The 23,340-nt window shown below is 42.9% G+C and overlaps 2 protein-coding genes and 1 long non-coding RNA gene across 3 annotated transcripts in view; 2 read left to right on the top strand and 1 right to left on the bottom strand.

Moving 5' to 3' along the window:
* Window positions 1-2,824: 2,824 nt before the first annotated feature.
* On the bottom strand, window positions 2,825-19,840 carry LOC121700035 (phospholysine phosphohistidine inorganic pyrophosphate phosphatase). The gene is made up of 7 exons (XM_042082677.1): window positions 19,619-19,840; window positions 19,176-19,363; window positions 17,333-17,486; window positions 17,066-17,129; window positions 16,621-16,713; window positions 16,306-16,397; window positions 2,825-3,567 (listed from the first exon to the last, which is right to left on the bottom strand). The coding sequence occupies exons 1-7, from the start codon at window positions 19,795-19,797 to the stop codon at window positions 3,471-3,473; spliced, it is 867 nt and encodes a 288-aa protein (XP_041938611.1). The 5' UTR covers window positions 19,798-19,840; the 3' UTR covers window positions 2,825-3,470.
* Window positions 3,472-11,632, top strand: LOC121700036. Its single transcript, XR_006027099.1, has 3 exons — window positions 3,472-3,582; window positions 3,775-3,915; window positions 11,198-11,632. It is a non-coding gene; the product is annotated as an uncharacterized LOC121700036 (long non-coding RNA).
* A 1,507-nt stretch (window positions 19,841-21,347) lies between the features above and the next one.
* spata20 (spermatogenesis associated 20) overlaps window positions 21,348-23,340 on the top strand; it is a 46,249-nt gene continuing 44,256 nt past the window's right edge. Inside the window, exon 1 of the mRNA XM_042082676.1 lies at window positions 21,348-21,732. Coding sequence (XP_041938610.1) covers window positions 21,542-21,732 — 191 coding nt within the window. The 5' untranslated portion in view covers window positions 21,348-21,541. The remainder of the gene's footprint in view (window positions 21,733-23,340) is intronic.

Below are 23,340 nucleotides of genomic sequence, written 5' to 3'. Positions count from 1 at the left end.
GCATATCGTTGGGCCTGGCGTGCCACTGTGTCAGTCATGAGTCCTTTGTGAGTGCGTCTGCAGGGCATGCTGGGGCCTGATGAGCGCGGCACAGCAGGCGTGAGGAATGAGCACAGGAGGAAGGGCGCCGCCGGTGTGGTGAGCCGACTCGGTCGTGGCGTAGGGCTCCATGAAGGTCTGTCTGTCTTGGCAGTTAGGACAGAATGTTTCATGTAAACAGAAAGCGCAAAACCTAAAGCTTCTTACTTTCAGTTTGCTGGGCCAGCAGTTTCAGATTTAGCTTGTGTTTTTTTGCGTTCTATGATCAGACTGAATTGGAAGTCCCACTGAGGAATTTAGCAAAAGCCACATTAAGTTGAAACTGCTGCTGTGGAGCCCGCACTCCTCTCACCAGTGCACGCCGCACACTAGGCCCCGATTCCTCGATCGTGGTGTGTGGTGGTGGTGGGCTGGAGTGCTGCTGGAGTTTGCCTTCCATCTCTGTGGTGAACACATGCAGTCTCAGGCTTTCCACTGAAATCCAACTCTCAAGGTCTTTCTTGTGAGCCACTCGTTCCCTTGGCGACCAGACTTGCAGGACACACACACACACACACACACACACACACACACACACACACACACACACACACGGAGGTCTGGCTCGAGGAGATGGGAGTCTTTTGTAGATGAAAGAGGGTGCCATATGGTCAGTGCCATGCCAAGGTCAGTGGGAAGACGTGTGGAGTTGGAGGAGTCAGTGAGTCTATCATTTTAACATTTATGATGAATATAAGGCCATAACGCTTAGTCATTTGGGCATGGCATGACTCTGATTAGCTGAGGAATGGTTTGGTTGTGTGTTTGTTTTTTTTTTAGTTTAAATAGTTCTCGGCCCTGCCTTCATTTTCCTCGAGTTGGAGAATGATCAGTCTGAAAAATCTCAATGTTACATTGTTAGAACTGGCGCCAACTTGATAATGAATATGAGAAAATGTCATGAAAATCGAGTCCAGACGTAGCCCAGCTCATTCTGTGTAGCTTCAGTTTGAGTACATGTTTTTTTTGTTTTTTTTGTCCGAAGCTACAGCTGTTTGGAGCTGCGCAGGGCTGGAAGCTACTGGAGAGCTGAATGGGGTGTGCATGTGCATGTGCATGTGCTCGGCGAGTGCTTTGTGCAGCGTGGTGGCGGTGGCTCTGCACCGAGGGGATTTGCAGGGCTGCTGGGTGGGAACCTGACACCACTGTGGGAACGGCACTCTGCTGAGCGACAGGGACACAATCTCAGGCTGCCTCTCAGTGCAGCAGTGGCTGGAGTTACACTCTCTGCAGTGCGATCGGGTTCTCTCCACACCTGCTTTGCCAGGGGTCGAGCCTCTCTCTTACTTGGGGAGGGATAAGAGTTGGCGCTGGACTGGCTGGGTTATGATTGTGCTATACTCTTGTTGGTGTTGATTCAATGTTTATAGTTCTGGCCTTGGTCAGATTTTCTGTGGACATTTGTGGCTGACACAGTCTTGCTAAACCGATTCCAAGGGACAGGGCCCCATAGAACATGATGATCATGATTGGGATGGGGAGGGCCCAATATTATATTCATTTATAGGGCCCAACGTTGGCCGCAGTCCTGGCTCATAGTGCCTGCTCATCAAGTTCTGGATAAGAAGCAAAGAATGTCATTCCAGAGATCACACTGCCAAAAACAAGTTGAAATGCTTCTTTGAGTGTGTGTGTTCTGGACTATCTCTAAACTTGGAAATGATGCACAACTTCATCCACAGCTGGGTGGGTGTGGGATGCGTTGACATTGTGCTGCAGAACAATTGTATCTTGTGCCAGGTGAGAGAGAGAGAGAGAGAGAGAGAGAGAGAGAGAGATGAGCTAAGCTGAGCTGAGCTGGAGGGGAAAACACTCAGTCAGGGTCACAGAAAAATGAGAAGCAAGGTCACGGGCTGCCGTTCAACAATAGCAGAAATGTGACAGTGGTGACAGGCTCCCACTTAAAGTTGTGTTGCTGTTAGTTACCTCTGCTATGTCAGCTGCAGGTGTCTGGGCTGCTGTCTGGTTAGGTGACCCTCTGGTTTCCTGCTCCACAGGAAGACGGGGCCATCTGCACAAGACCAAGGCCACAACTTGAACACAATGTGGGCGAACACAGTGTGGGCGTGTGTGGTGTGGTGGCAGAACAGTGTGGGCGTGTGTGGTGTGTGGATTTGGCCAGGAGCATGTGTGCAGGATGTGTTGTAAAGGGGTGGGGGGCTGTATAGGGTGGGATGGTTGGTGCCATGACATGCTCTATAAACACAGGAGCATGTCTGTGAACACCCCAGTCATCCAGTAAACATGTCTGTGTGTGAGCGAAGACAACAAACTCGTAAAAACTGACACTTCCGCACATCTGAAGTAGTAACATACAGTCTCGTGATAAAGTGGTCATTCGACTCCACAGTTTTCACCTGTAGAAAAGGCCTCAATAGGAAACTGTACACCATGTACAGTATTACTGCTGAGTTGTTTTTCATGGGAAGGGGATAGCATTGGATAGGTTTCAACCATTACGTTCAACCACAACGAAAAAAGCCACACACATGATCCATGTTTACACTGTCAAGTAATCGGCACTTGGCAACATATAGAACGAAAACATCTTTGTTTACAACTAAAGCCCCTTCACCAGCCAGTGGTAAACGTCTTTCCACAATCCACTAACAGTGAGGCCTCTATAATAACAGCCTGTGCTTTAAAGTGATGTCTTTTTAGCATCATCTTCAATGCGTTGTCTTTCATGGACAATGGCACCATTAATGTGGCTCATAATTTAGGGGAAAAATGATTAAAATTAATGTTTCACAGTAATGTCTTTAATTGTTGTTTAATTATTGTTCATATAAACACCAACTGACAAATTATGAGTGTATTCCTAAATCACAGTAAGTAAAGCTAAACTCTTTTCAGTACATTTCACAGTTCCTATGTCCCCTACTGGGCTTTTTCAACAGTCGGATCTGTTCTACACAAACCAGGCCTTCCTATTCCTACAATGGGATCATAAATTATGTCATGTCTGCAACTTCACAAAACCTGTGTGTAATCGGTAAGTAATTATGTCATCATTATGGCACACAATGTTAGCACTTCTGTTGTCAGAGGTCACAGGCAAATGTTGATGACAGTACTGTATACATGCAGTATATATGGCTGGTGTACTGATGTGCTCAATTAACACAAACAATTACAATAAAAAGGAAAATAACATAATTCCAAAACTATACCATTACAAGTGCTCGGAGTTCATTCATTATGTGATGACCGGTACACTGGGACGTTTCACAGTGAGATTTCTCCATCAATGGTTGATGATGGATCAGAGATTAAAAGTGCTAATTATATCTACATCAAATACAGTACCAATTACTTCTTTGCAACTAAACTCTTGTGTTTCACTATTGCATTGCTGAGGCACCATAGAAGTCTATATCCTGCTGGGGTCCTCACTGACTCCTATGCCTCAGTATGATGTCCACAGCAGCGGCCAGGTTGTCCACATAACCATCGGCGGTGACTGTCGGGTGTCTTTCATCACTAGGTCTGCAGAAAAGAAAGGTAAGGATATTTATTTGCCTGCAGTCCATGTTGCTAGTTCAGCTGGCGAGAGCTAGTAAATATTAGAAAAGAGCAGGTTGACATGCACTTGGCACGTGTGATTCATACAGGCACACAATGCCTCATGATGAAAGTTGAATTCAAAAAAATTCTGTGAAGTTTCCAGGAACACACATCTCTTTGTTCATGCAGTAGAACACATCTGCCTAACGAGTGTTGGACCATGTACAGGATTTGAGTGATGGAGCAAGGCCTGAGTACTGATCGCACGGAACCCATCTGTGATACTGACACGGAGAACAAACATACAGTGTCTGCCTCACAGTCATCAGGGTGAGTGTGTGTACTTTAAACTAGATGTACCGCATAGCGGTACAAAATATGACCGCCGCTCAGTCCTGTACATCCGCCGTTCCGCAAACATAAATCACACTAATCAATTTGTATCCATCTTTTACTCCATCCCCCACCCTTGAAACTTTTGTGTATGCTTGTTTGGCATGTCTGTGTGTGTGTGTGTGGGCCGCACAGCAAGTAGCTACTGGCGCTGCGAAGGTGAATAGATTTGTAGCACTAGCCAAAACATTTGTAGCATTGTTATAAAACCTTTAAAATCTCTAAACAATCACAAGTAGGGCAGTTCATCCATTGCAACTGGATTGATGAAAGGTCACTTACACCTGTAGGCTACATTGTATTTGGGAAAAGCAGAATGTATCTGCATAATGTTATATTTTTATTTATAAACAAAAACATCTCTGTCAGTTCCATGCAGTTACCAACAGCTATCAAAAACAAAGGTCATTTTTGGATGGATGGATTTTTTGTGAATGTTTCTTCTTCTACATAAGATTTTAGTCATCTTTAGTTCATGTGATACTTTATTGTCAATGCACAAATTAAGTACCAGTAGTCTGAAATGAAATGCAGTTTTACATCTAACCAGTGGTGCAAATAACTGACATGTCCAAATGGGCCTTCATGAAATGCGTCGCTAGACTGTTCATACACATTTTAACGGGCCAAGTTGAAGAGCTGTTGTTCGTTATTGTTTGTGCAAATATAGGCTGATTCATGTTCCCTTGCATTGTGTAACTAAGGTCCATGGCTAGTCTGGCTTTCACCAGACCAAGCTCAATCTTTTAAGAAATCAAAAAATAAATCGTCGGCAGATCAGGCTGGGTTCACCAGTTCAGGATTATGTGTACAGCCCTGCCTTGGATACATCTCTCAAAGTGCGCTCTAAAATATTTGGTTTAGATGTAGATCATCACGGGTGCGTTAATTTTGAAAATAGAGTATTGAAGTAGCCTAGTGGGTGTTTGGGAATGAACACCCACTAGGTCAGATGCTTTTTGAGACTTGTGGTGTTTGCATCATAGGCAGGTTATCTTTCAGGTATATTTTTCATTAAAAAACCATCGCGTTAGGGAACGTGGCTAACTTACTTAGCTTGTTAGTAGGCCAGAATGAGATGACAGTCGAAAGATACAATTACAGTGCTGCTATCAATTTGCTTGGTATAACCACATTTATAGTTTTCTACAAATGCAATCAAATTGGCCTCCATCACTCAATCAATGCTAACAGTAACATTATTGTACCTAGGTCCTTATTGATATAAGATTAACGTACCTGCAGTGAAAACCAAGCATGTCCAATAAACATTCTCAGATTTATTTTGGCTTCAAGAAGAAATGGGAATTACATTTCATGTGAAAATCGTCCTATCCTTATTAGACGTTCTCTGCGGTAAACTACAGTCCTTGTAAGAAGCGTCCATTGTTTTTCCAACCCACTTTTAACTTCCAACAAAATTACGTCTCACTGCAACGATGCGCCATCTAGTGGACAAACGACTACGTATCGCCAATACTGGAAATGCAGCCATGATGATGAATATTTTGCTTTCCTTTATCCTACTGAATTTGTAATTATGTATCGGCCGTTCTAATTGCCGATACCGATAGTATGTGCGTGCCTGTGTGTGTGTGCATGTGTATAGGCCTATGTGTGCACCGCCATCTACAGGCCAATGAGTGTACAGTCACTAAATGTACACATAACCTAAATTCTTTTAGACCCCCCCATGGATGAAATTCTACGAAACTTGGCATACCCCCAGAGAATGCCAGGTTAATCATACACATAAAATTTGGTGCAGTTCTGAACATCTTAACTGAAGATAGGGGCGATTAAAGCAGAATGATATTGCATTTTCATTTTTTACCGGGGGGGTGCAAATCACAAATGAGTGATTATGGGCCAGGTTGATGTGGGCCCTTGAGACCAACATACCATAAAAAATTCTTCATCCTCGGTGCCACGGTTCAGGTAGTTATTTAGGAAAAACTGCATTTTTTGGGTTTCGGGGGGCCCAGCGCGGTGGGGGAGTAGCCCCCGGGGACCAAACGAAATGTTTCTGTGAAAGTCTAGTGGGGCTACATACTCACCAAATTTCATGTGCCCCGGTGTTTCGGTGTCCCGGGTATCGTTGACCAAAATTTCAGGAAGTAGATGACGGGGAAAAAAAAAAAAAAAAAAGAATAAAAAAAAAAAAGTTGACAATCCCTATATATCGCTTCGCTAGCGGCTGTCATAAATAGCTGCTGAAATGTGTATGGGTGAGTATGAGCAATTAGAGGTGCTTAAGGAGGAGTGGGTGCTGTATGTGTGAGTGGGACCCAGACTTGTTGAATAGTGTTGTTGCGTCCACATTGTGCTCTGAGTGACACATGTAAAGCCACTGGCCAGGTGTCTGCTCCTTGTGTGCCTGCCTGTCTGATTCGTCCTTTCACATCCATCCCTTATCCGTACACAGACATTGTGCACAACACACACCTATGTCTCTTTGTCTCTCCCCCTTAAGACAAGAGCAACAATGAAGAGAGGGGGCTTGTGTGCAAAATGGCTCAAGTTGAAACAGCAACATTAAAGTTCAATACAGGGAAACACACCATGAAGGAAAAACTTCAACCTGAAAAAGAAAGGCCGTTGCACGTACTGTAGTCCATTTAAAGAGAAAAACAATAATGTTTTCAATACATGAGTAGCATACATAATCGTTCACCAAGAGTTGTATGCCTCTCCCTACCCTGTACCGCACACTGGTGGAAAATTTGATGCCGTTGTGGACAAAGAGTTGAAAGATTTGGGCCACCACACTGTGTTAACACAATAGGCTCGGAGCGAATGGATTCAGTGGCTCAATCGGCCTGTGAGGGGCCGCTGGGGTGCAGCAGTGTCTGTGGGCCATTGGTGAGTGCTGATAGCTATGTTTAATCAGCTGGAAAGAGAAATAGGAAGCTCTAGCATCGGGCAAATGAGAGGGCAGCACAGGGCCCCTTTTATCCACATACACACACAATTCCCAGAAGGGGTGACAGCCAATTAATGAGCTGTGGCATAGGTCTTTAATTTAAAAACCAACCGCCATATGTGTAGCTTTGTTTGTGTGTCTACCAGAATGCCACATTTCTCCACAACAGAGCTCTCTGTGTAGGTGTTTTAGAGCCATAACATTCAACTTCACCACCTCTTCTGCAGATGCATTGGTCTGTGCATCTTAAAAATTAAAAATTAAAAAAAATGTACTTCATTCATTAAACGAGCCAGCTAGCTAACTAAAAAACATGGCAAAACCTTGCAAACACCAATTAAAGCACAGTTAAATTCTATTAGCATGCTCAGAGGTGTTTAGAAGTGATATAGGCCTAGTTGGCAATGTCATGCAGTGAAAGCAGAAAAGGCAAGTGGGAACAGATGTGTTTATCTGTACTTTACATGACCATAATGTCATCAAAATGAGTTTAAAGAGGATATCAAATCTATCAAATAGCAGTAATGCAGATTGTTGTATACCATTGCAAAGTGGTTTACGACAAAGTCTTGTACTGCTTTTGTTAGTTTATGTTTTTACTCTATGTACTTAGATCAAGTGCTTCGATCTATATAATTAACACTGTACTGTGTGGAATAGCATAAGCAACAAACATTTTACAAATACTTTGATTACTTCAGTGCATTGTAACTAGGATCACTTAAAATAAAGTTCATCCTCCATTCATTGTGTCATGTGTCTGCATCATGGAGAACATTTAGACATTATGGCATTTATGTCTAAAACCCGCTAACAGCCAGTAGGCAAGCAAGGGCTCAGAGGAGAAGAGAACAAAGAAAGAGTATAGACAAGGCATTCAGAGAGAAGAAGAATGATGGTGTGTTTATGAGATCTGTCAGCAGCTCAGACTATGTGTGGTTACATGATCCATGCTGTTATGTCTCCTGTGTTCACCTGACTACCAGACCAAGCCCTCAGGCATGCACACCCTGTCACATACACTCCCACACACCCTTACCCATACTAAATGTCATACATACTTACTACAATTCATACTTACATGTACACCTACACACACCTTACCACAACAAATGCACAACAGCACAAACATTTACACAAGTACTTCCAGGCACATAAATATCACACGCACAGCTTTACAGACATGCTGCTCACCCACACAAACACAAATGCTAAAGCTGGCTATGGACCTCTGTCTGCCTGCCTTCTGAAATCATCTGCCCCTTAGGTCTTCTAAAATGCATACTTGTGAGCTAGGTGTGTGTGTGTGTGTGTGTGTGCCCACTGTCATTTTGCCTCTTTACTCCTCTTTCTGACATGAATAATTGAAGTGTAACCAAGTCAATGTGACCATGCAAAATTCAGCACAAAGCGTCTAGTGTTACAGCTGAGGTAATGGCCAACAGGTCGAGGGGGTCACTGCAATATCAATACAGGGGAACAGATAGTGCTTGGCCATCTCTCCCTGAACCCAGTGCCTTTGAAACTGTTCTGACCAGAGCTGGCGTCATAAACCGCCTGGACAATGAGGCATTGTCTGTCCCTAAAGGTCAACACCAAGCACTCTGGTCAGGGCTCTCCTGCTGAAATGGGGAATGTAAATGACCAGTGTAGGCGTTTATGGTGCAGATTTGTAGCCTGCTATGCCACTGACGTCCAGAGCCTTGACACCAAGAGGGGCACCCCAGGAAGCGTGGCCTCATCGTGGACTGCAGGGGTCAGGCGTGCCACCCGCCTCCACGCAGGCCTGAGGGTCCAGTCTGCACATTGGACTGTGATATTGCTACTGGTTGGGAAACATCTTCCTAAATGTCAGAGGCGGGTCATGGAAGTACATCCCACAATTCCAAGCACTGATGACATGACCTAGGATCAAATACATTCAGAGACTTTCAGAAATAATAATAGATTGTGTGTGTGTGTGTGTGTGTGTGTGTGTGTGTGTGTGTGTGTGTGTGTGTGTGTGTGTGTGTGTGCGCGCGCGCACAGTATCTGTGAATGTTTGTCATCTGACAACAGAACCAATTTAACCCATAAACTGAAATTTTGTCAATTATATTCATATCATATCTAATTTCAAGCAACAATTTGTAATCAACTTACAGAAGCTTTAGAATGCTAAAATAAAAATAATTAATGTTTAGTTGTTTTTCACCAAGTACACTGACATGTCGTATTATGAATAAATGGTATTCTGAATATGGCCTCAACTACCATGGACCATGATTAAAGCTTCTAGTTTCTAACTAGAAAAAAATTCCCATAGTTTCTCCACTACATTAGACTCTACAAAGATTATATCAGTGTCATACTACTAGACTGCATGATGCAAACCATTCAAGCTTCCAGCATATTTGTACAGCAGATCTATACAACTGCAATCCAGCCATGACAGGCAAATATATAAACACATAAAAACACACATTCATAATGGTCTTTCCCACTCTCTCTAGCCTCTCAGACTCCATCACCTCCTGTGCTCCTCTTGTGCTCTGGCTGGAGTAATGCCCTGAGAATAAACTCTGCACTCACACACAGACAACCCACTCACAGCACTAACACACCCTAGAACCCACACACAGACAACCCACTCACAGCCCTAACGCACCCTAGAACCCACACACAGACAACCCACTCACAGCACTAACGCACCCTAGAACCCACACACAAACCCATTCACAGCACTAACACACCCTAGAACCCACACACAGACAACCCACTCACAGCACTAACACACCCTAGAACCCACACAGACAACCCACTCACAGCACTAACACACCCTAGAACCCACACACAAACCCACTTACAGCACTAACGCACCCTAGAACCCACACACAGACAACCCACTCACAGCACTAATGCAACCTAGAACCCACACACAAACCCACTCACAGCACTAACGCACCCTAGAACCCACACACAGACAACCCACTCACAGCACTAACACCCTAGAACCCACACACAAACCCATTCACAGCACTAACACACTGTAGAACCCACACACAGACAACCCACTCACAGCACTAACGCACCCTAGAACCCACACACAGACAACCCACTCACAGCACTAATGCAACCTAGAACCCACACACAAACCCACTCACAGCACTAACGCACCCTAGAACCCACACACAGACAACCCACTCACAGCACTAACACACCCTAGAACCCACACACAAACCCATTCACAGCACTAACACACTGTAGAACCCACACACAGACAACCCACTCACAGCACTAACGCACCCTAGAACCCACACACAGACAACCCACTCACAGCACTAATGCACCCTAGAACCCACACACAGACAACCCACTCACAGCACTAACACACCCTAGAACCCACACACAAACCCATTCACAGCACTAACACACTGTAGAACCCACACACAGACAACCCACTCACAGCACTAACGCACCCTAGAACCCACACACAGACAACCCACCCACAGCACTAACGCACCCTAGAACTCCCCCTCCTGTGGCCCTAGATAAGGCCTTTCTCTCCTCCAGTAAGACTCAATGGGATTTCATGCTTTCAAAATCTCTCTCCTGACAATCATTGTCACAACCCCTGCAGGAGGTCCCTGCACTCATGCACCTCAGCAGTGCACACTTGGCCCTCGTCTCACCCTCCCATCATGAATGTGTTTACAATCAGAGAGGGAACCACTCATCCAAAAAGGGAACCATTACGGCCTCTTCCATCAACTGAGAGCAAAGGCAGGGCAGAGAGAAAATATGAAAGGGAAAAGATAAAAATATATCCCTCCTGCCAGCTGGACAGTAGAAGGCTATTCGCTATCTGGCATCGCCATGTGTTTGTCTGCAAGGAGAGACAAAGTTCAAAACAAACAAGTGTGCACAGCCAAAACACGCATGCAAGAGAGCAAAGAGCGTGAGACATGGCAAAGATCAAGACGTTGCTCCATAACCACAAATATAAATCCACTTTACAATGCAAAGGATGACACTAAAGGAGCAACATGTCTGTCAATGTAAGAGCAGGCATAAAGGAATGACAAAACTAAGGCCATTTGTCAAGTGACATTCAAGGAGTGCTCAGACAATGTTGTAATATTATATAATATGTAACCATGTTTGTTTTTAAATATGAAGAAGGAAAGTGAAGGAGTGTGAATCAGTCTTTGACTTACTGTGAGTGTGCTGCATGTATGTATACTGTAGGGTGTACATCACTGGACTGGGATTTTGTGCACTAAAGCTTTTCTATGTTTTGTTTGTTTTTTTCTACAGGTCACCAAGTCCTTGTTGGCATGAGGGCTGAGAGCTTGATCAGCCTTTCAGAGGGAAATGAAGTCTGGAGTGACTGATGACATCAGCATCCCTGAGGGAAGAGGGAGGGAGCAAGACAGGGCTTTGCATGCAAGGAGTTCATGCTGCACACATGGGTTATGGTGCCATCCCATTCTCTGTGTGAATGTCAGGACAAACACAGCACAACTTAGAAAACTGGAATTAAAACTTGATGACCCAATCATTGCAGCAGAGTAAAGTACACAGGTTGATCAGTGTTAGTTTGTGTGTCTGTGTCTGTCTGCATGTTCCATGTACACTCATGATGAGATCAGTCCTTCATAGGGCAATCTGCTGATCTGCTGTCATTAGTAGTAATTTAGCAGTGTCACGACCTGAGAACCGCACGTCTAGTTTAGTGGAACGAAGTGACTGCATGTGATCCTCCCACGTGATACTGTGGAAGAGATCAACACTGGCCCAGGGGACGGGACGGGACGGGACGGGACGGGACGGGGCGGGACGGGGCGGGGCGGGGCGGGGCGGGGGCGGTTCCTCTCAGCAGAGGTAAAGAAATTGGTTTCCGTGTGGCTGGGTAGCCTAAAAAGCTCTCCCATGCTGTAGAAAGAATCCTGTTAGAGCCATAGATTCACCATCTGTCACTTTACGCACATGCACACGCACACGCACACACACACACACGCGCACACACACACATACACTGAGTAAGCTGTGCTCACAATGGTGTCACTTACACAGTGAATTAGAGTGCACAGTCACATGCAAGAAGTTCCAATAATTTCCAAGTAAACACAAAATAAACTCCACAAGGCTCAAATGTGATCCCCCTTGTTGAGATATGTGAGATATGCAGACAGAGAAAGTCTTCACTTGCAGTTTGTGTCACTAATGCCCTTCAGACAGCTGAATGGATATAGAGTTTAGATTACCTAAGCAAAGATCACAAGGACTCATGCATACGCGAGTTAACAGACACTGAAATGGTTTTCTGAGTCGTTGAGGTGCCATTTTATAGCTGAAGACAGAAGTGGCAACCAATTGCTTCCCTGTGTAAAGGAATGAGGCTGTGTGTGTGTGTGTGTGTGTGTGTGTGTGTGTGTGTGTGTGTGTGTGTGTGTGTGTGCGCACAACAGTCTAAAAGTCCTTGGTATAATAGACAACTGTGTTTACAGACGAGGGTGGTGTTGCGTTCCACTGAGCCATTAGGGAATCAGGATGAGGAAGGACAGTTTGGTCTTTCTCTGGCCCTTATGCATTTCTCTCTGCTTTCACCCCTCCTCTCCTCCATGCTTCTCTCAATGAAAAGGCACAGTCTCTGTAACCATGCACTATTGAGGCTCATCTGAAGGCCTGTCCCTCAGTGTCAAAGGCCCACGTTAATAATTAATCCCTAATTGACTCTTAACTAGCAAACCGGCATAGCTCGGCTCTGCATCACCTGCAACTGTTGAGAGATGGGGCTACTGGGAGCTAAAGCGGCATTAAGGCACCTTATCTCTTCAGAGGGGATTATTCACCAGTGTACCAAAAACAAATATGCATTTCTTACTTAACCTACATCTGTAGCTGGTAGTAGTAGTTCTATCAGTACCAGTAATATAATTAAGTTAATTATTCAGAGAGAGGGAGGGACAGAAAACTAGGAAAACACATAATGATGGTAACTAAATAACTTGAGAACAAGGTGATGTCATGGTCCCCGGTCATTTTCAGAATTGATGCATGTTTGTACACCCGGACTTGGCACTTGGCACTGTCAAATTCAATTTCAGCCATTGCTGAATGAGAGGCTGCTTTGTATGTTATTGACACAGATCAACATTTGTGATGAGAGAATCAATGCTGCCCTTGAACTGTAGCTAACACATGGCAGGGTCTCACATGGCTAACACATTCTCACACACACATGCAAGTATACAGATATATGCGTAGGACACAGAGGTGTCTAGCATAAATTCTTTCTTACAGTAGCAACATTACAATAAAAGGGGTTACATTTTGTGCATGAATGTGTCATACACAAAGAACTTACTGTGTGTGTGTGTGTGTGTGTGTGTGTGTGTGTGTGTGTGAGTGAGTGTGTGAGAGAGTGAGAGAGTGAGAGGAAAAGGTGCAAACCAGTGAAGATGCAGATGTTTTTCCTTAGGCTATATTCAGGTAGCCACAAGATTAACACCCAAATACATTTCAGACACACCTGCACACAGACATTTCTCAAAGATGACTGACATAATTCTGCATTTGTGTCTTACTGTATGGGAGCCTAGGCCAAGAACTGTCTGTCTACAGAAAAGCAAATGTCTAGCCCGAGGCCCTTTCAGTGTAGCCATGTGAGAGGTAATGGTTTCATCTTTCCCCTGAACAAAGACACTCAGAGTGTGTTTTGTCTAAGTGGCATTCACTGTGGCAGACAGAGATAGGATTGAAAATGACAAGAAACAGCGACAAGAATGAAAAAGTACAAGTTTTCCCATCAGAGAGGCTTGTATTTTGCACAGCTGAAAACAGACACATAAAAAGCTCCCTTATTCCTCATGGAGCACACCTATGTTTCCACTATTGCACAGTGCAGTGAATGTACTGTAAATGCATAGCTTTCTGCAGCTAAAAGTACTAGATATGTCTTGTGTGTGTGTGTGACATACAGTACACACACACACACAAAATAAAATGAAGTAGGGTTGCCAACCCCTCTGCTGTAGTCTTTGATCTTCTTTAATGTACTTTTGATCCATTGCTATCACAGACTAATTTAGAGGGATTTGTTTTTGTTTCCGTTTCCCATGAAACTTCCTCTTAATTTCATCACTACCAACTTCAAGTAGATATGCTGACATTGCAAACATGGTCCTATATGGAGCATTATTTGGATGGTGAAATTTGGAAATGTATTCCTTCATTCAGTAATCTCCAAACACTCCCAGGCATTTCCTTGTGTTTTCCTGAATAAGGAGTATCACTGAAGTGATTCTGGGCAATTATATCAGTGGAACGATGACAAATTCATCTTAGAGTAATTACTTTCAAACATCCTTGGCTCTGGTCATATACAAAGTCCCTTTTAACACTTAACACTTAGCTCCTGTCTGGCTAGAGGACGTTAGAGTAGGATACATTCCCTTTACGTTCATGTTGTACGTGTTTATGTTTCCTTTTCGTGAGACTTTTTATCTTATCTATTTAAACAGGGGTGTACTACTGCTTATGTTGGGTGTACGCTTGTGTCCGCAGCTCCTTCCGTGACAGGGCAGTTCTCATCCTATGACCGTCCAGTGGAGCAGGAAGCCTCAAATGAAGCTGCACTGTCTAGTTGGTTTGGAAACAGTATAAGAGGTTTTATGGCCCGTTGAGGTGGCTGCTGGTCATTTTCAGCAGTGCTGTGTTCCTGTTCTCCCCTTGCAGTTTGTATGCAAACACTGTCACACATCCCCCTATGTGTTTACTTTAGCAGGAAGTGGTTATAGCATGTAATGTCAACATCCATCCATAAAAACCAGCATGCAGGTGAAGCGCTAACTGCAGAGTGAGTTCTACAGTACGGGTGTTCCATGGCTATGAAACAATGCCAAAAACCCAACACACACTTCTAAACCAACATGCTAAGTGACCTTGTGTCAGTGTAGTGGTTGAGGCAAGCACATAGATCTCTACCTCAGGAGATCAAAATACTAGCCTGTAAAATTTATATATTACCCAAGGTATGACGTGTGCTATAGAACTTGTGGTGAAATATGTCAACAACACATTTCTCACATGCATTGCTTCAACCTTTGTATCAAAGCAACCATAAAGGACAAGTGCTCTACATAGTCCAAGTCTTTCATTGTCAATATCTATAGTCCTACATTTCAACAGGGTTGCTAGAGGAGTATTATGTTTAATGTTATGCCAATGCAGGACAGAGGATTCATGCTAGTCCTGTAAGAGATGCCTAAGTCTTTTAGCAGTTTGAATGTGTACAAACTCTACAGTCTTGCATGGATATGGACCATCTCCACTAGTCCTCTTCATTAAATGGGTGGACACATTATTCTGGAGTGATCATTGATGTGGGGGTTTTGAAACTGTTCAAGGAACATGGGCTGAGGCCTTTAAACCTTTTTTGTGGACATACATACAGTAGTTCAGAAAAAAACCCTGCACACTGCTCTTCACCTGAATTACTTTTTTTTATATATATTAAACTTCTCACCAGAAGGTGAGAGCCACAAAGCTCTTCATCAGTTTCTCTACCTTTTGTCATGCACCAAACACTGAACAACTGAACCAAGATCCTTTTCACTACACTACTAGATGGACATGCACATGCCTCTGTGAAAACCAAAGAGCTGAAACTGATCGCTGAATCATCTAAAACCTTTCCTTGAACAAGTAACATAATCCTTATGTCAACCTGGTCATACCATTCACAGTGATCACAAGCACTGTGGAATGTGAGTGTCTGGTGCCCTCTAGTGGTTGCTAAAAACTCCTATTCTTTTTTTTATTTTTTAGATACTCTTTTGATCCTGTGAGGGAAATTTGGTATCTGCATTTATCCCATCTGTGAATTAGTGAAACACATACAGAGCACACAGTGAACACACAGTGAGGTGAAGCACACAATGAGCAGATAGTGAGGTGAAGCACACAATGAGCACACAGTGAGGTGAAGCACACAATGAGCAGATAGTGAGGTGAAGCACACAATGAGCACACAGTGAGGTGAAGCACACAATGAGCAGATAGTGAGGTGAAGCACACACGAACCCGGAGCAGTGAGCTGCCTGCTACAGCGGCGCTCGGGGAGCAGTGAGGGGTTAGGTGCCTTGCTCAAGGGCACTTTAGCCATGGATGTGGGCATGGGAGAGCAGTGCTCAACCACTTCCCCAGCCCACATTTTTCCTACTGGTCGGGGATCAAACCGGCATCCCTTTGGTTTTCAAGCCCGAAACCCTAACCAGTAGGCCACGGCTGCCCAACCATATTCAACCATGTTACACAACAAAAAAAAAAACTGACTTTTCCAATGAAAAACCGAAGCAAAAAGTTGGAAACACAGGCATTAAAAACTGTACATAGAAGGACGTAGACTTTTGCAATCCTACCTGTATTTCCCTGTTCTGACTTGGAGGCCTTTCATCCCACATTGTTGCGCACCACCAACATCATTCACCAAATCATCACCGATCATCAGGACCTGCTCAAAGAAAAGCATGGGGTGGGTGGAGGGGTACAGAGGACAAGAAAGGACATGTCTCGTCAAAATGGATCCTAATTATAGAATGCATGTGCCATAATATGTGTGACAAAGCTTGAGGACAATAATCAAAAGTGGCAGGTGGCTTAAACATGAAACTAAAATATCCCTAATGTAGAATTGGAACTGAAATATATTCAATCTCCAATTCAGTACTCCATACCTCATGTGGTTGAAGCGCCATGTCATTGAGAACACTCTGGAAGAACATAGCTGATGGCTTACCAACCACCTCAGCCTCAACATCACAGGCATACTGTTATGGACACACAGACACAGCACTGTCTTTATCACAACTTTGGAAACGATGTCATGTTTCCAACATTGACACAGGGATTTCATTTACCAAAACAATGTTAGGCTATACTACAACTCTTCCATAATCAGTGCACTGATATTGCATGTCATACATCTATAGATAGTAAAACATAATAACACAAAATAAAAGATCATGTTTGTCCATATGTCTATAGCTGTTGTAACATCAGGAACATGTAGTCAGCTGCCATGTCTGATAAGAACATTGTGGTGTGGACCAAAATGACTAACTGTGTCTAATAAGTAATTGTGACTATCAATAAATTAGTGCAAGTGTAACTGAACCTCACCTCTAGGGCCTTCATATACACTCCGACATCTAACTTAAGACCATCTGTCTCCTTGTAGTATCGCCTAAGATAAAATACAACAGTTAATACAGTTTAAAAACATCAGAGGAAACATTTTGTAATCACAATAAACGCCCAGCCTACCCTCGTCCCAGAGAGAACAACACAATAAACGCCCAGCCTACCCTCGTCCCAGAGAGAACAACACAATAAACGCCCAGCCTACCCTCGTCCCAGAAAGAACAACACAATAAACGCCCAGCCTACCCTCGTCCCAGAGAGAACAACACAGGTTTCTCCATCCCAATAAGAACCTGGAATGCGTCATTCAGGTTTTTATAGGAGAACTTGTCTGCTGCATCTCCTATGACCACACAGTTGGGATTCGTCTTGTCCACACTGTCAAACTCTGGCACTAAATCTATGAAAGCAAAGTAAATTAGTATGATAAGATCTCTGAAAAGTGGCAAATGTAGGCTATTCGTTCAAGCAAGGTGCAATTTTATTCCATTTTATCTACAGTAGTTTGCTATGAGATATATACACACACACACACGACACGTCATGCCTATGTGTAAAGTAACAGGTGTGTGTGTGTGTGTATGTGTGTGTGTGTGTATGTACAGGTGGGTCTCAAAAAATAGATCATCGTGGAAAAGTTCATCTCCCCCCTAATTTACTTCAAAAAGTGAATCTTTCATATATTCTAGATTCATTAGATATAAAGTGAAATATTTCAAGCCATTTTTTGTAATCTTGATGATTACAGCTTACAGGTCATCAAAACTAAAAATGAGTATCTCAAAATATTAGCAGTGTTTCCCACAGAATTGAATTCTATTTGTGGTGGTAGGTTTGCAGAATTAGCTCGAATGCAACAGTTTTTAACAAATTACTGCAGCGCGGTTATGATTCTGACCAGATTTAACAAATTTGTTACAATCAGGAAAATCATTGTGTGGTGGTCAATGTTGATATTGTGGTGGGCCGCCACAAATAAGTAATTGTATGGGAAACACTGTATTAGAATAATGAGGTTATAATACAGAAATGTCGGTTTCCTGAGCCTTTAGTCTGGTTCAGTAAACACAACCACAATCATGGGAAAGACTGCAGACTTGACAGTTGTCCAGAAGACACTCATTGACACCTTCCACAGGGTAAGCCACAGAAGGATGTTCATGGAGTGCTGTATGAAAGCATATTCATGAAAAGTTGACTGGAATGGAAAAGTGTGGTAGGAAAAGGTGTGCAAGCAACAAGGATGACCGCAGCCTTGAGAGAATTGTCATTAAAAGCCCATTCAAGAACTTGGGGGAACTTCACAAGGAGAGGACTGAGGCTGGAGTCTGCATCAAGAGCCAGCATAGACGTGTCCAGGAAATGGGCTACAAGTGGCACATTCCTAGTGTCAAGCCACTCCTGAATCAGAGACCAGGTTAGAGCGTCTTACCTGGGCTAAGAAGAGACAGAACTGGACCGTTGCTCAGTGGTCCAAACTCCTCTTCTCACATAAAAACAGAATTTGCATTTCATTTGGATATCAGAGTCCAATCAATGTCTCAAGGTTCTAGAGGAAGAGTGGACAGGCACAAGATCCAAGTTGCTTGAAGTCCAGTTTGATGTTTCCACTGTCAGTGATGTTCTGGGGCGCCATGTCATTTGCTGGTGTTGGTCCACTGTGTTTTATCAAGTCTGGGGTTAATGCAGCCTTCTACCAGGAAATGTTAGTGCACTTCATGCTTTCACATCTGCTGACAAGCTTTATGGAGATCCTGATTTCCTTTTCTAGCAGGACTCGGCACCTGCCCACAGTGCCAAAACTGCTAGTAGGCCTAACTGGTTTGCTTAACTCATTTTCATTAAGCCGTAATCAAGATTAGGCAACTACAAAAAATGGCTTGACATATTTCACTTCATATCTAATGAATCTAGAATATATGAAAGATTCACTTGAACTAAACAAAGGGGAAAAAAACTTTTCCATGATATTCAAATTTTTTGAGACCCACCTGTATGCCTATATGTGTAACCGCCTTTGTGAAACAATGACAAAAAGACAAACCAATGTTGATTGTATGTATGTAATAATGATTGCAAATGGTCTTACCATCATGCACCAGGAGATGGGGTTTGAGACCCCGCTCTTTGAGGATGGACACAGCTGCTGGAGCAGGAGAGAACACCTCGCTGACAGACAGCTCAAACCCCATCCTCTGCAGTTTAGCAACGAACTTCTCACGCGTAGCTTGGGTCTCATTGGTGCAGAAACGTAACTGCAGGTCTGACTCTTTCAGTCTTATAGAAAGAGCGACAATACAAAGTAATTGTTAACAAACTAAATATAATGCAGCCTAGGCTACAATGTCACTATGGGTCGGTAAAATGCAAATAACCCAATGCATTTTCTTAGTGAAACTGCCCAATGGAAATCTCAGACACACACGAGCCAGGACCAGGCAGGTCCTACTGTCGAAAGTTAGGCTATAGCCTATCTATAGCTAGGCTACTCGAGTCTGAGAGTTTACACTATTGCCATTAGTGGTAGCCTACCTTTTCACAGCTTCAACGGATCCAGAAATCGGTACACCTCCACCCTCTCCACTGTCATACAATACACCACACATGTCTAAAATCACACCTTTAAGACTTTTAACAGAGCCCGTCCACTTGTGGTCTGCCATGGTGTAGAGCCGATGTGAGTTTGCGCAAAGGGATGCAATGTGGGGCATGTAGTTCCCATCACGCTAATTTGCAATCTCTACTGGTGGTATTTTCTACTCTTAGACAGACAGACCTCTGCAAAAAATATTTAAATTACTATAAATTAACTTAGCTCCTTAGTAGTCAAAGACTGTAGCCTACACTATGCGCACAATGCATTATTGTATTAATTCGTGGTGCTCTCTTCAGGCAATTTATTACTGCTTTCACTTTGAATTGTCTTGGTAACAGTAACCTAAACTAGGCTACTTTAAAGGCCTACCTTCTCAAAATTATAAATGCAAAATAGGTATTAAGTTGTAGTACAGAAGTACTTGCTTTTAAAAATACTAAAATAAACTATAAAACCAGATAACTCAATTATAGAGTAGATTATTTATCATTTAATGATGTAGGCTATGATCTAGCTATGTGGTGAATGTCAGGGGATTGTCTAATACATTCCAATTTCACAACGATGTAAGATCAAGGAAGAAATCTCAATCTAAAACAGGTTTGTCTGGGTTCTCCCAGACTACATGAAGGATGTACTGATGAAGAATCTGCTGTCACCATCATTACCACAGTTAATTAAGCCAAGTTCAAATTGAGCTATAGATGTTCTATCACATTATTGCATTTAAATAATCAAACGTTGTTAAAAGTAACAAGTATTTCATGCTTATATTTCATGTAGTGGAGTAAAAGTCACAAGTTTCCTAAAATATTAATTAATACTGTGAAGTACAGATACTCAAAAATCATAGTTAAGTACAGTAATCAGGTAAATATACTTAGTTACTGTCCACCCCTGTCTGGAGTGTACATCAACTCACATAATATGATTGCTTCCTTCATAGATATACAACAGTTAGGGAGAAATTGAATCCAATCTTGTCACTTTTAATAATTTGCCCCAATCTGTGATGTACTGTATAAGCAAATTTCTACTTGTAGGCCATAAAGAAGTCATGGAAATTTCATTCAAGGTCAATGAAAAGTCAGTGTCGGTGAAAATGGGTGGGAACCCTGATATCAGTTATACTGTAGGCTATAGTGTGTGGGCAAGTACAGGCCCGGGGACCCAGTCGACACTCAGCCAACACTCAGTCAGATCAGTTTTATATCCTTACAAAAAATAACTGCAGCTGCAGTTTTTTCTAAGTACACTGTATAGTACAATAATATTTTCATGTCCAAAATATTGCATTTCTGCAATTAAGTACTATGCAGTGCAATGCCGTTTTCTCATGTCCGACTCCAACATATTGCATTTCCTACATGAGAACGGCAAATAATTCCTCCAAAACTACAGTTTTGAAGTAGTGCAGTTATTTTTGTAAGGGTAGTAGTGTGTGGGCCAGTACAGGCCTGGGGACCCAGCCGACACTCAGAGAAACAATAAGAGTCATTTTACTATGCATGGGCCACACCTGGGCCAACAGAAACAAAAATAGTAAATTTACTGTGTGTGCCACACATGGGCCCGAGCAAATTGGTTGTGTCAGTTTTCAGTGATTGGGCCATTCTTGGGATGGAGACCAAGCCAGAAGTGGGCCAACACAGAGGCAAAGGAGTGGCTCAAAAGTGGGCCAGACATATTTTGCTGTGAGAAGGCCTACATCACTGCTCCCTCTGCATTAATGAAAGCACGCCGGCCACCTGTCACACACGACTTCACAAACATAACGGCAAAACATTCAGTCATTTGGACAGCCGCAGATATTTATATAACCTGGGCAAGAGTGGGTTAAAAGACTGCGGCGATGCAATATGCTGAGGCTGGCCTGTACTCATGCACCGTCTTCAGCCAGCTATATCAATTCGTCTCGGATTTTAAGCCATGCAGTTTTTAGAAGGGTAAATTCGCATTCTCTGGTTATCAATCGTGGACGTAACATTGCACAAATCCCATTCCATGACAGCTCTCCAGTACTCGTCAGGTTTAGGACGTCCCGCAACAGGTAAGTAGACACAAACTGGTCTACAAGCTAGCCATTTAGCTAGCTGTAGCCTTGACCCAGACTACTGTGTGATAAAGGCAAACATAACCCTCAAGAGCTAGCATTCTGCAGCTAAATTGCTTAGTGGCTAGTTGTTAAACTACCTATGTTATAACTTATAATTTACTGTAAATTGAACCAAAAGTGAACTTGTTTACAGTTTGAATGGTAACATGTTTAACATAACATTACGACACGGACAAGTACCACAGGGTGGTTGTAGTAACGTTAGGTTTTGGTTTGTTTACAATTTATGAAGGTTATTGATGTTTCTAAGTTTGTGCTAGTAACGTTAATTAATCGGTTGACACGGCACAAAACGTGCCACTTATATAGAAGCTAGCATGCTAACCTAATGAGCGGGCAAGGTGGCCGACAATGTCATATAACGGTAATTATTTTCCTCGTTACATTATGTTCCCATGAATAGCATTCCCTGTCCTAAATTAAGGATAATCTCGCTGTTACTTCATCAGCTGTTGTCTCCTGTGCTGTGGTGTGAAACGCTTAGCCAGAGAAGCTAGCCTTTGTATTTCCGGGGCATGTTTTAACTTATGACTCTGAGTTGTGTTCGCCCACCAAAAGAGAATGTTGATGGTGTTGTGGCGAATTTTAGATCATGCAGAGCAAAACAAGGTTGAAGAAGTTCTCGTTATTTTGGACCTTTATTACACTTCCTGTAGGCTTGCCAATTAAGTTGCCCAGTGGTAGGTATTAATGCAAAAATGCCATGTGAATCGAAATGTTCACATTTGTACCTACTGCCATACCCTGCCTGCTCCAAACCTGCTAAAAAAAGGTTATCTAAACATGCATGCACATTACCACCAAGATCCGCTCTTCACACAGCATTTCCTTGTTAACTCTGAGCTCTGTGAACAGCCAGCCTCTTTAGCAATGACCTTTTGTGTCTTGCCCTCCTTGTGCAAGGTGTCAATGGTCGTCTTTTGGACAACTGTCAAGTCAGCAGTCTTTCCCATGATTATGTAGCCTACAGAGAGACCATTTAAAGTCTAAAGTAAAATAAATAAACACTTGAAATATATCTGTCTGGAATGAATGTATACAAGTTTCACTTTTTGAATGGAATTACTGAAATAAATCAACTTTTTCATGATATTCTAATTATATGACCAGCACCTGTATATTGTGCAAAGCACTATGGAGGCATAATGCATGGATTACCAGCAGTTGCATAATGGAAATAGCTCATTATAGAATAATGAAATGCCATTTGAAAAATGTCTAGACATTTTCAGTCGTATGGGCTTCATTAAGTCACAAAAAGGACCCACCTTTTTCAATATCTTCTTTGGTCATTACTATGCATACTGCTCCATTGTCTTGAGGTAAATCCTTGAAACAAGCACATTTTTCTGTTGATTTTTCTTATACTCTCTATCGACTTTCTTGGACACCAAGGACTGTAGCATATGATTCTCTGTGCTACTCTACAATGGTTTCCATTAAGATATGGGAAACATTAGCCATTTAATTTGCTCAATAAAGGTAATAGTGTATGTTGTGGCCACACCATGGAGCAAAATACTTGATGTTGTTTTTCTCCCT

This window comes from Alosa sapidissima, chromosome 24 (genome assembly GCF_018492685.1).
Source record: "Alosa sapidissima isolate fAloSap1 chromosome 24, fAloSap1.pri, whole genome shotgun sequence".
Taxonomy (NCBI): Eukaryota; Metazoa; Chordata; class Actinopteri; order Clupeiformes; family Clupeidae; genus Alosa; species Alosa sapidissima.
Note: the sequence above shows the minus strand (reverse complement) of the source record. Positions and strands in the feature narration are given on the sequence as shown.